General features: G+C 37.6%; 1 protein-coding gene across 1 annotated transcript in view; it reads left to right on the top strand.

The window, feature by feature from the left end:
* The window catches only part of LOC129248188 (insulin-like growth factor-binding protein complex acid labile subunit), a 62229-nt gene extending 51122 nt beyond the window's left edge, over window positions 1-11107 (top strand). The window contains exon 12 of the mRNA XM_054887650.1: window positions 10339-11107. Within this exon, the coding sequence (XP_054743625.1) occupies window positions 10339-10865 (527 nt within the window). The 3' untranslated portion in view covers window positions 10866-11107. The remainder of the gene's footprint in view (window positions 1-10338) is intronic.
* The last annotated feature ends 1778 nt before the right edge of the window (window positions 11108-12885 follow it).

Here is a 12885-nt window from a genome sequence, read left to right as displayed (position 1 = left end):
TTATTTCATTAAAATTTTTCTAGGGTACTGGGTACCAAAGCCTTCGTCTCAAGATTTGTGCAGAGCTCTTTTAAAAATAGTGTATATGTATGTAAAACTAAGTAAAATGTTAGAAGAAGCATACCAATAGATTCAGATATTTAATTTAGTTAAGTAAGCTTTAAAAATTCAGAAATGAGTTCGCTGATTTCTGATGTTCAGGGGGTTTTTTATTACCAAAACACGGTTGCTCGCGTCTGGCTTAGTCCAGGCTAGTCTTCCAGCAGATATTGCACTGGCACACCAGGTGTATTGCAGTGGGAGCACGGTTAATTTCACGATCCAATTATTATATGGATATGTGTGTGAATCGAATGTTCGATTCTTAGTCGCACAAAAAACTTCGAAATAAATTTTTTTTATTATTTCAAATATATAAAATTACAATTCATTCTTTTTAAATTTGCTCCTTAATATCAAACCGCGTGTTAAACAGATAAACAGTTTACCTTTTACGTCACTTTGAATGAAGAGCAAACCAGTTGGCTGTGTAAATTTTGATCACCTAAACACATAAATAAATAAATGCAACTGCAGCCAGCGTTTGATTGCGTATACGCCGTGTAGCGAGCAAGGCACGTATAGGTACACAGAAATTGAAAGCGCACTAGACATCTGTCTTAGTTTAAGAACTAAAGTCAGTTTTCAATTTCTGATTAAAGCGTCAGGCATAAGCTCTATTTTTTATATTTTCTTTTTACCAAAAGCAGTGTTTTTAGGGCTTTCAACCACTTTCGTAACAAAAATATGGGGGAATGGAAAGTTGTTCTGCCAAGCTGCATATATTTCAGATAAAAATCAGAAAATAATACTACGAACCATTTTATCCGCACACTAATAAAAAAACACAATTTTTAGAGAAATACAAATAATGAAGCAATTATAAATTTCATAAAAGTATGTAAGCGCTGACTTTGCACTAATGACCAATGGCCAATCATGTCGCGTGCGAAAGAAATTTACCAATTTGCGAATACATAAGCTGCTTAAAAAGCTGAAAAACCAGAGCCGTTACAATTATATGCAATACATATACATGCATATATATATGTATATATTTGTATAGTATAAAATTTGAAAAACGCTACGGCATTCATAAAATTCAAGCTAGTCGAGTGAGATAAGTTATAAAACAAAAACAAAAACTTTTAAGGAGCAATATTTTCTTGTCGCAGTTTACTGCTGGTACTTTTCAGTGCTCATATATATATATATATATATATATATAAGTAAGTAGATACATATATACACATCCACATTTTGCATTGTACCTTAACAAAGCAATCATTTGCGCTTGGTAATTGCCAAAATCAAATTCCTTCCGCTGCTACAAGTTCTAAAGCATCACTCCACTTAAATGTAGCTGAGTACTCAACTTTGCTTGTTGTTATGCGCTTCCGCGCTTTGCTACTTTAACGATATCGTTTTTCTTGGTGCTTGCTGCGTTGCGCCAAGTTTGTACGTCGGAAGCCAGCTCGCGTCATTTTTCAAACTGTGAAAGCAATCCTGGGGCGCGCACTAACTTACGGGTTTGCAAAAAAGAAAAACAAGTAAAAAATAAATGAAATAAAATAAAATGAAACTACGCCAATAATAATATTAACGGTAATGATAGCTGTGGAATTGTAGAAAAACAGCTAAAGGGCTCTCTTGTGTACATACATGCGTCCATTTATAGTATGTATATATGTATATGTACGTACACTCATGGTCTATACCATAAGGGCACTTTATTTTAGCCAGTTTTAATTAATTTTTTTTAACCTTCATAAATTCTTTATTAAAATATTTTTGCTCTACAACAAATATCACAAAATTTGAATCTTTTAATTGGTTAGGTTAGGTTAGGGCAATGACGTCACTTATCCCACGAAATGAGTCCGTTGTGAACCACAAGGGCTGAACTACATTTGTCCTTCCAGATTGTCTCATCCAAAGCTTTGGACAAAGCGTAAAAGATTGTCGAAAGTGTATAAATCATCCATAGTTATTAAGAAGTAGGATCTGAAATATCGGTTCCTGCTTCTTAGAAAGGTGTTGAATTGTTTCCAACTCCTCTTCATTCCTACAGCTAAAGCGGAAATCTCCCTGCATGATTTCCTATGAGACAATGCCCTGTGGGGGCCCCTACTAAAGTCCTTATTTAAAGTCTATTCAAATTTATAATAAGTTAAGTTATATAAGTTGGTCAGCCCTGCAGTTCCCCGGTATATCTCTGTGGCCTGGAACCCAGCTTTAAAACTCTTTATAAATATTATGAAAACTCCACAAATTTTCATGAAATGATCAACTTTCTTAATTAGAATTTAAAAAAACTTAAATGCGCAGTTTTGTAGTCCATTAAAGATTAGCTTGAAAAAATGTGAGTGTTCTTTGGCTCGAAATTCTCGTTGATTTTTGATAACATTTTTCACTAAGGCGTTACGCATTTTCAGTTTAGTTTAGTGAACCTGAAACTTTAAACAATCCCTAATTAGAGCATACCAGTGTGGGTTCAGGTCTGGTCGCTCCACTGTCAACCAAATATTCACACTGCGGCAGATTCTGGAAAAGACCCACGAGGACCAAGTCGACATACACCACCTGTTCGTCGATGACAAGGCAGTCTTTGATAGCCCGATTTACGATCAACTCTAGCACATATTGTCTGAGTTCGATGTTCCTTCTAAGGTGATATGGCTTTGCAGAATGACATTGAACAGCACAAAAAGTTCCGTCAAGATAGGAAAAAACCTCTTCGAATCTTTTGATACCGTTCGAGATTTCAGACAAACTGACTCATTGTCATACCATCTCATCAACTTAGTTATGGAATGTTTGGTTCGCACTTTTTTCTATAAAAGTGTCCAGCTTCTTGCATATGCAGCGGATATCAATTTCATTGGCCATACCAAGAGGGATATCGCCGCCGCTTTTACGTCTATTGAAAAGGAGTACGCACAAATGCGTTTGGCGATAAATGAGGGCAAAACCATGTGGTCGATGACTTCATATATCTTGGTTCCGATATTACCAGCAACAACGCCTGGAAATCAAGCGAATGATAACTCTTGCCAACAAGTGCTACTTTTGGCTAAGTGCGCAATTGAGCGGATGATCTACAAGATGCTCATCATTCTGGTCTTCTCTATGGCGCTGGAACCTGGAGAGTCAAACAATCAGATATAGCCGCTCTAGTACTATTGGACAGGAAAGTAATTCGCAAGATTTTTGGCCCTGCTCGCGTAGATGACGGTTACCGCATTCAAAAGAAACACGAGCCGTATGAGCTTTACGGAGATATTAACATAGTCTAACGAGTCACCTTGTAGCGACTAAGGTATGGAAGAAACTGCTCCGGTGTAGAAGGTGTTTGAAGAGGCGTCTTGGCTTAAGACGCTGGAAAAGGTATGCGGAAAATAGATTAACCTAGTGAGATATTTTGCGGCAGGCTGTAACTCCGTAACGGGTTGTTACGGCCAATTAAGTAAGAAAGTGAGTTACGCATTTTCTTCATGTAACGAGTGCACGAAATTTTTTATATAGAGAAAATTCCCAGCACGGCGGACAAAATAGTATTAAAAATCAACGAGAATTTTCAACCATTTCAAGCATGAACTTTATTATACATATAATATTAAAATTAAAAGGCCTATAAAACTGCACATCCAAATTTTATTTTGAAATTCTGAATAAAAAGTTTGAAATTTTTATGAAAATTTTTCAAAAGTTTACAAAGTTCTAAAATGTAATTTAAATGGCATTTGTTGTAAACTGTCCTATATTTTTATAAAAAATTAGCGAAAATATAAGAAAACGAATGGAAGTAGTGAAAATTGACCAAAATATATTGAATTTTTACTACTTTGCCCATGAGTGTACGCATACCAGCGCGCTCAGTAAGAGTACAAACTGATATCGACACTGACAGCCAACCAGAGATGGGAACTGTGGCAGACACAGCCAGTGGCGAAACGGAAATAAACTTTCGAAAAACTTTGAAAGCATTTCTCTATTTTTTGTTTTTCCGTTTTTTTTTTTTTTGTTTTTTTTTTGTCTTTTATGTAGGAAAGTTGTGGCGGGCAGTCTAGTGAGAAATCAACAAAAATGTGCAAAAACATATAAAATACGAACTGTGAAGAAATTAAAAGAAAACAAACGAGCTGCAAAGGAAACGTAGGTGTATATACATATTTGAGTGCGGCAAAAACTTCGGTTGCCATAAGAGTTGGTAGCAATAAATATTATAAAAGCAAACAAAGACTTGCTTTGTAAAACTACGAGTATGAAAACTACTAACTCTAGAATGCGGTTATTCATAGAGCTAAAATTGGTAAATGGATTAGTTGCTTATTTATGTATTTTAGAGGGACTCTGAAAAGTGTTGCTTGATGGCATAGACCTTCTGGTAATAGCTAGCGATTCCATGTCTAATGAGCCAAGCATTTGGAAATTTTCGACAATACCTTTGAAAATTGATTTTTTCCAGCTTAAGAAGAAAAGTGAACAAATTTTGGAAAAAAAAGTTTTTATAACTTTGAGATTTCTTCAACGCTGAAAATTTTGTTAAAGGGTTTTTAAAGTCAAATATCGGCTATTCTATTAACTCTTGTCCTGTAATCATAAAAAGAAACCTATGTGACGCTAACGGCTCAATATTGCCCAATATATGAAAACAGATATTTTGATTGCAATTCCAGCATTAGCGCATTTTTTATTTCATAAATATAAAATAAATTTGTTAACATACAAAATGTAGAGATTTCAGGTTTTGTTTTAAACAATTAATGCATTCGTTGGTTGTCCCAGAATGAACTTTGATCCTGCTAACTTGCAGCTAATGTATTTTTTGCTTTATATTCTGATGTTGGATCGATTTGGACAAATTAAGCAACGTCCCAGTTTTAGATTTATATGTTGTGTTATTGTTTCAAAACTTGCTGCGCTATTTTCGTAGTTTCTTACAATAGTTTTGGCTGGACTGCTACGAGGGAGAGTAGTTTTGTGCCACATTTCCGGAGAACGAAATACATTTCCAAACTCTTGAAGGAATATCTCACTTTTCAATTTTTTTACTTTCATCCCATTTGGGGCTTATTTCACCAAAAATTATTAAAAAATTGTATGCGCCTAAAATAAAACAAAATCGATGGCCCCCGATTTTATCTCCGCTTGCAAGATTAGCTTATGTCAGAAATTTCACGCAAACAGATCCAACTTTGGAAATGTTATCTTCTTCATCTTCACTTACTACTTCATTTGGTAATTCATTATCCAAATCAAATCATCTTCTTCCAGTCTTAAAGATGATCTCTAATAAAATAGTTTAATACCTATGGCATTAAGCTTTGAGTCGTTTCTATATTTGCTCAGAATCAAAGACCACTCTCCGGAAAGCCATTAATCTGAAGATATTTCTCGCGGCTGTAAGTTTGCTTTGTATGCTCATAACATTTAAACTGTAACTTTGCAAAGTGAGCCTAGATCGATAGCGATCGGGTGATGCTCCCACTCGCATGCCTATTTAATGTCTCTGAAGAGAATGTTATTCGCTATTTGAAAAAAAGTAGTTCTACTTTCATTTGTGGTTTGATTTGATAATAGTCTGTAAATAAACGCTGAGGCCACCCGCAATGTCGTGTAGATTTTTAGTGTAAATCTGTTAAAGTCAAATATTCTTTCAATATTAAAGATGGTATCCAATAAGATGGTTTAATACCTTTGGAATGGTGCTTTGAGGCGTTTCTACATTTGGGCTTTTTCGAATTAAATAATCTGTATTTTTATGCCTCAGCTTTTATATTCAAAATCAGGTTTGAAGGCAGCGGACGAAACTACAACTTACCAAAACATTTCGTATAGGGCAGCAACAGGATGTCTTCTGATGCCACCTGAGCACCATATTCGTAAACAAGCAGTCCTCTTTTCTAATCAGAGTCACTTCCTAGGTACGTTAAAACCCATATTTTCCACGAAATCGACAAAATCCACACATACATAAAACATCCACTGGAGCCAGCGCTATAAAGACATGCCATACTTCAAGCGACATTCACTGAAAATCCATTACAACCTTTACAAACACTCACCACATGAATGCCGTTATGGGAGTCCAACGCCACCCTCTGCAAGCAAAGAGAATTAGATGATTCGTGACTCCTGCGCTACCTAGGCAGAATTACGCCCTGAATACTGTAGCAAGTTGAGCATCTATCTATTCATAATTTGTTGAGACAAACTCAACATATGTGCGGCAAGACAACATGAACCGCTTGGCATTAACCCACTTTCACTCACATCCGCTAAACCTATTCATCTACTACCTTCCTCTCCTCCTCAGCTAACATGTATATATATAATTGGCGTGTACACCCTTTTTGGGTGTTTGGCCGAGCTCCTCCTCCTATTTGTGGTGTGCGCGTCTTGATGTTGTTCCACAAATGGAGGGACCAACAGTTTTAAGCCGACTCCGAACGGCAGATATTTTTATGAGGAGCTTTTTCATGGCAGAAATACACTCGGAGGTTTGCCATTGCCTGCCGAAGGGTGACCGCTATTAGAAAAATGTTTTTCTTAATTTTGGTGTTTAACCGAGATTCGAACCGACGTTCTCTCTGTGAATTGCGAATGGTGACCCATTCGGGTACGGCGGCCGCCCTCCTCAGCTAATACCTTCCTTTATTTGGTTCCATCTTATTTAAATAGCGTGTTTCCCGAGCCTAGTCTTAGATAAGTATGACGACGACGACTAATGATCTCGCTACTCTCAGCGAGAACTTGTAAGCTGCTTTAATAATGAAGTGACAACAATAACAGGTTGATAGTGACCTCTTATTTTCCCTTAACCCTCCGATGTTCATATGGGTCTGGCCAGACCCATTCGATCTTTAAATGTATGTAGATCTTTTATTTTTAATATCTGAGGCTTCTTAGTCCATGACTTCCTAAAATGTAGTGTGCTAAACACAATGAAGTAGCAAAATTAAGATTTTTGCTATATTTGTTATAAAAATAATAACTTTAAACTAATTTCGTTAACAAAGCTCACATGGGTCTGTGCAGACCCATATAAGCTTCTCATGTAAATTGGTTAACCGTTAGGTGTAAACAACTAAACTGTTAGCGGAGGCAGCGGCAGAGATAATTTTTTAGTTGACATTTGAAAATTAAAGTGAATACGTGTTTTTTAATTAGTGGGAAGTGTTTTTTTTAATAAAATGGAACAAGTAAATATGGATGAAGTTGATGTGATGACGCATTTGCTTCGTAAGCTAAGTGCAGCAAATATGAGTCCGGAAGAACGTCAGCGACTTTAGGCACAAATTGAAGAAATTATGGGACAGGAGTCCAATCCATTTGAAACAAGTGGCGACGTAGAAGATGATGAATATTTTCCAGATGAAGATGACTTCGGTGAAGCATCAGATATAGAACAGGAAATCGAGTTAGAGGCTGTTCTGGATGAAAACCATGATGATATTGAGGATTTGTATAGAGAAGCTATCGCCCTTCAGGCTTCAACCACAATGCAATCATGCAGCACATCTATTACCCAGGGCCTTATATACAGGTCGAAAGATGGTAAGATGTGGAATTCAAATCCTCCACCACCTGGAAGGCCTCTTTGTCACAATGTTACAACTTTTACTCGTAAAGGGCCACTACGAGGAGCGTCACCGCGTCATAAAGCTCTTTTTAAGCTATTGCTGTCTCCTGAAATCGTAAGTATCATTGTGCGGGAAACCAACAGAAAAGCCGCTGAAGCGTTTCGTCTATGGAATGAAACTCATCCCAGTAATAACCAGCGTTCTTGGGTAATGGCTAACGAAGACGAAATGTATGCTTTTTTTGGGATGCTACTTATTGCTGGTGTATTCCACTCGAATTCTCAGCCAGCGAAAGAATTGTGGGCCAGTTACAATATGCCAATTTATAAGGCCACTATGTCATTGAATCGGTTCAAGAGCTTAACTACTTTCATCCGTTTCGATTACAGTGGTACTCGTGCTGAGAGGTTGAAGCAAAGCAAATCTGCTGCCCTGGACGATGTATGGCTCATGCTGATGGCCAATTTAGAGAAAGCATACACTCCGGATTGTCATGTAACCGTCGATGAACAGTTATTTCCATATCGTGGGCGCACTCGATTCACCCAATATATTCCGAGTAAGCCGGCAAAATATGGCATGAAGTGTGGTGGATTTGTGACTCTGTTTCAAACTACCCTTTGAAAGGTATAATTTATACCGGAAAACCACCAGGTGGCCAGCGAGAAACGAATCAAGGTGAACGGGTCGTCATGAAATTGATGGAAAATTATATGGACAGCGGTAGGACTGTTTATGCTGACAATTTTTTTTTCAACATACAACTTGGCAGAAATGTTGATGGATCGTAGAGGATGAGAAATAAGACCTTCATTCCGCATGAATTGCTTAACCCGAAGCGTGATGTTAAAAGCACTTTATTTTGTTATCACAATAATAATATCGCTCTGTGCTCGTATATGGCAAAGCCGAAAAAGCCAGTAATTATGTTATCCACTGCCCATTATCGTCAAAGCACCGATCCATTGAAAGGATTCAAGCCAGATAAAATTTTGGACTACAATAAATTTAAAGCGGGGGTAGATACAATGGATCAAATGTTGACTGGCTATTCATGCAAACGCTCGACAAACCGTTGGCCACTGGGAATGTTTTATAATATGCTTGATATTGCCTGTTTGGCTTCATTCATCATCTATGACGTGCTGAATCCGGCAAAGCAGAGTGATAAGAGGCGCTCATTTATCATTGAATTGGCACGGCAGCTAGTTATCCCACATATGACGAAACGGGCGACTAACCCATTAGTAGGAGGTTTGCTCATATAAGACAAGCAATGAATCTTTTCAATATCAAGGTGAGTATGAATTATATACACACCTACACATATCTCCGCGTGTAAAGATATGTGTATGCATGTATTCATATTTACTAATTTAAAATAAATTATTTCGCTACTTTTAGGTAGCGGAATCTTGTCCATCGACATCAGATGCAGCACAGCTACAATCATATGCTCAAGTTGCTTCAACATGGTCATCGTGCTTCTTCTTCTTCTAAAAAGCGACGTAAAACTCGTTATAACTGCAGCAAATGTAATCGTCCCATATGTCTTAATGAACATTCCATGCAACTATATAGTTGTAAACCCAATTGCCCTTCGTAATTAATACTAATCCGTTCAAATAAATAAATAAAATTATTTTTAAAACCGTATTGCTTACATTATTTTTATGGGTCTGGCCAGACCCTTATGATGCACTTACCGCATCATAAGGCACCGAACATCGGAGGGTTAACTGAAATTTCCCTTGAACGATGGAGATTTTGCGCGAGTGAGAAGGTGAAGACCGCATCGTTAAAAGGGCTTAAGGCCAGAAGCAATCATCAGAAATGTTCCAAGGACCGGAACAAGGCTACCCGTTGTTATATTTGGATAAAGGATGACTTTACGTGGGATAAAATACATATAGATGAATAAAGAGCTATTTTCCGGGAAAAGTAATAAGTCACCTTTTTTGAACAACCTCATACCTCGCACAGCAGTAAAAGCATATCGTCGATAGCTTAGGGACTCCATAGGACTGCATATTTCTCTCGAAAACTTTATATGCTATTGCTCATTAGCTTTTCTTGGGTCATGTAAATCTATTTTAAAAAAGTCAACATTACGAGTTTTGTCAATCAAGATAACTAAATAATTCAAGTCTGGCTTCTGAAAACACAAACAAAATTTTGGAATCCACAGATTCAGCCATAGCAGTTACCGAAACAAAAACAAAAACTAGAACTAAGGAAGGTTGTTAAAGTTAACATATTAGTTGACACCCACAACAAAGGTAAACACAATCCGAAAACTTCTATGCCTGATTTCAAAAAAATTTAGAAAAATAAGTTTAGAAAAGTTGGGAATAATAAATTTAGAAAAATTCAAAAAAATTAATTTAGAAAACTTAAGGAAAATAAATTTAGAAAACCTAAGGAAAAAATTGAGAATTGTTTGGAAAAGTAGATTTAGAAGGCTTCAGTAAAATAAACACTAAAAACTTAAATTAAGAAAAATCCAGAAAGAAATTTAAATGGTGAACGGAATGGTGAAAGAAAAATTAAAAAAATGGGTTTATATTGATTGGATATTGATTTACATACATACATAAATTATATGAAGAATAACATAAACCATATGAATTAAAAAAAAAAATCTAATTTTATAAAACCTTTCCTTTTGAGAACTAATATTTGCTCACTTCTTCAACTTTCATTCTCCTTCCAGGTGAGAGTGGCAAATGCATTGAAAAGAATCCAGACTCCAGCAACGGCAACGGCAACGCCGCCAATGGTGGCAGCCCTCCAGAGCACGCCATTACACCTACCACGCCCACCAATGAGATTAATTTCAAATTCCCAATCGACGATCGTGTCTGCACAATAGATGACCTTGTGCTGCCGCCTGCACCACCACCACCAGCCAAAGAGCCACCATCACAACTGCCACCACCACCACCACCAGCAACAACGACTAATATATTGAACAATTTCTCGTATAGCAGTTGTGCTGGCAATAACACCGCCACGGCTATGGCCGCAGTAGCCGCAGCTGCTACCGTCATACCACCCGGTGCACCATCGGCAGCAACGAGCGCTGCGACACCCATGCCACCAGCGCGCAACAAACTGCCATCCGAAGCAATCGTTGTGGTACTGCCCCCGCCGCAAGTGCATTATCAGACCGAACACCAGCAACAACAACCACAACAACTGCAGTTAACCACAATCGAGCCACTGATCAGTGTGAACTGACCGCCGGGTAATGATGTCGTAAACGCTGCTGCCGCTGCCACTGCCTCCTACACCACATCAGCCACAAATAAAAATTTCAATACGCCAGCGGCGGCATCATCGTCACCGTCATCAACAATAGCGATGACGGCGAAAACGATAGGAACGGTAGGAAGGCAGGCGGCACTTAATGTTACAACGCGCACGTAAGTGTGTTTTCGTGCGTGTTGAAAATACCTATTGCGGAAATACATTAAGAACGTTTTTATTTACATTTTCGTTTTCATTTTTTACTTTTTTCCGATCACTAAAAAGAAAATAACGAAATTAATTGTAAGCAAAATAAACGAGAAATTAGAGAAACACAAGCAAAGTACGAAAAAAAATTGTATGCCTTGGCAGAAACGATTAAAGAAGCATTTTTCGCACAGGCCCGCATTTAAGCCGAAAAATGCCTCAGGCGGAAATGCCGTTCTAAGTGGGAAGATTTTTTCAAAAAGTAATCATTAAATTGGGGTAACTTTTTAAGATTTTCAATTTATTGTCAGCATTTGAGACTTTAACATCCTTTTGGAGCATATAATGGGTGTTCCGTTTATACTTGATATACGAGAACTTTAAATAACTTGATAGTTGTTGCTCGAGTCTTTTCTTCCATAGTACTTTAAAGACACCTCTGCAGCACAATTTTATCTACGAAGTGTTACAAAATTTTAGTAATCGTGAAATTTTATTTTGAAAATAACTCTTCGAATATCTCAACTCAGCGTACATGCATTTTACTTAGCAAAATTGTCAATTTTGGTGCACTAAAAACACTCGAGACATACAGTAGTAACCTCAGCGAGCTACGAAAATTATCGGGTCGTTCTTTTTCGACGAGGATTAAGGCCGGGCCGCAACTATAAATCGTGATCGATAACGGTTCTTGATGGCTACATTTTTGCAGTCATTCATTAAGAAAAATCTGTTGGAGGATTACTGGCTCCATCAGGTTGGCGCAACTGCTATACGGCGCGTCGTACGATGAATTTGCTCAAGACAATATTCTCTCCAAAAGCAGTGATTCCACTGGCCTTTGCGCCCTTCCAATTTGAGCGGGCCGGTTTTTTCTCTGTAGGGCTACTTATAGGGAAAAGTGTACACTAACAGAACTCAGTTTTTTCATCGCTTTCTTCTCGCATTCGCTTCTGTTCATGTGTTCTGTTTGCATGTAGACGTCACTGCCTGGCTTGCGGCATAAGTCTGTTGCTATGAAAGGGCAATTTCTTAAATTTTAATTTTCTTAAAGACTATGCGAAAGTATTATGGCCCACTTCATCATGGCGTCGAAGCACGTCCGACCGATCACTACTTGCATTTTCGATCGGTTTATAAGGATTCTCCAAAATGAGGGTCCTAATTATTGTGAGCAGCTGCGCACACAGTCCTTAAACTCCAAGTTAACGTTTAAGTCGCAAACAGAAGTATCGATTCCCAGGACAAATTCAGCTCAAATAGACTGGTTTTTTGAGGAGTTGTCTTCTTCGCGCCTTTGAGTATCATTATCTTAGTTAGTGCAGTAATGGGAGGACGCTCACTTTTTATTGTTTATAGCCTTTGTTTACTTTTGTTGAGTTAAAGTTCTCTGATTTAGCACATTGTCCTAGAACAATCTTCTTGACCTCTTCAGCTTATTTTCCACACACTCCCACGTGCCCACATCCACTCACTCCAACATATGAACGGCAAGGAACTTTCACTGAATGTTGTTCGCGAAATAAATCTTATTAATTGAGGACTTTAAAAATTGTGTTAAACAACTTTCTAAGCTGCTAAATTGTGGCTCTCGTAGGTCTTCGAAAGGAATTTAATGTTTGAACGTAATATTAGACGAATATCCTACGATTCTTTCTTACAAATTGATAGGCTCATGCCGCGTTGGTTAATAATTAAAGACAAAGAAAATCATCTTCTATAAAATAATTGCTTAAATACTCAAACGTGCATGCGATACACGTTACAGTACCTGAGACTTTTTCGTGTTCGGACTGAAACTTTC

The sequence above is a fragment of the Anastrepha obliqua genome, chromosome 5, assembly GCF_027943255.1.
Source record: "Anastrepha obliqua isolate idAnaObli1 chromosome 5, idAnaObli1_1.0, whole genome shotgun sequence".
NCBI classification, from domain to species: Eukaryota; Metazoa; Arthropoda; class Insecta; order Diptera; family Tephritidae; genus Anastrepha; species Anastrepha obliqua.
Note: the sequence above shows the minus strand (reverse complement) of the source record. Positions and strands in the feature narration are given on the sequence as shown.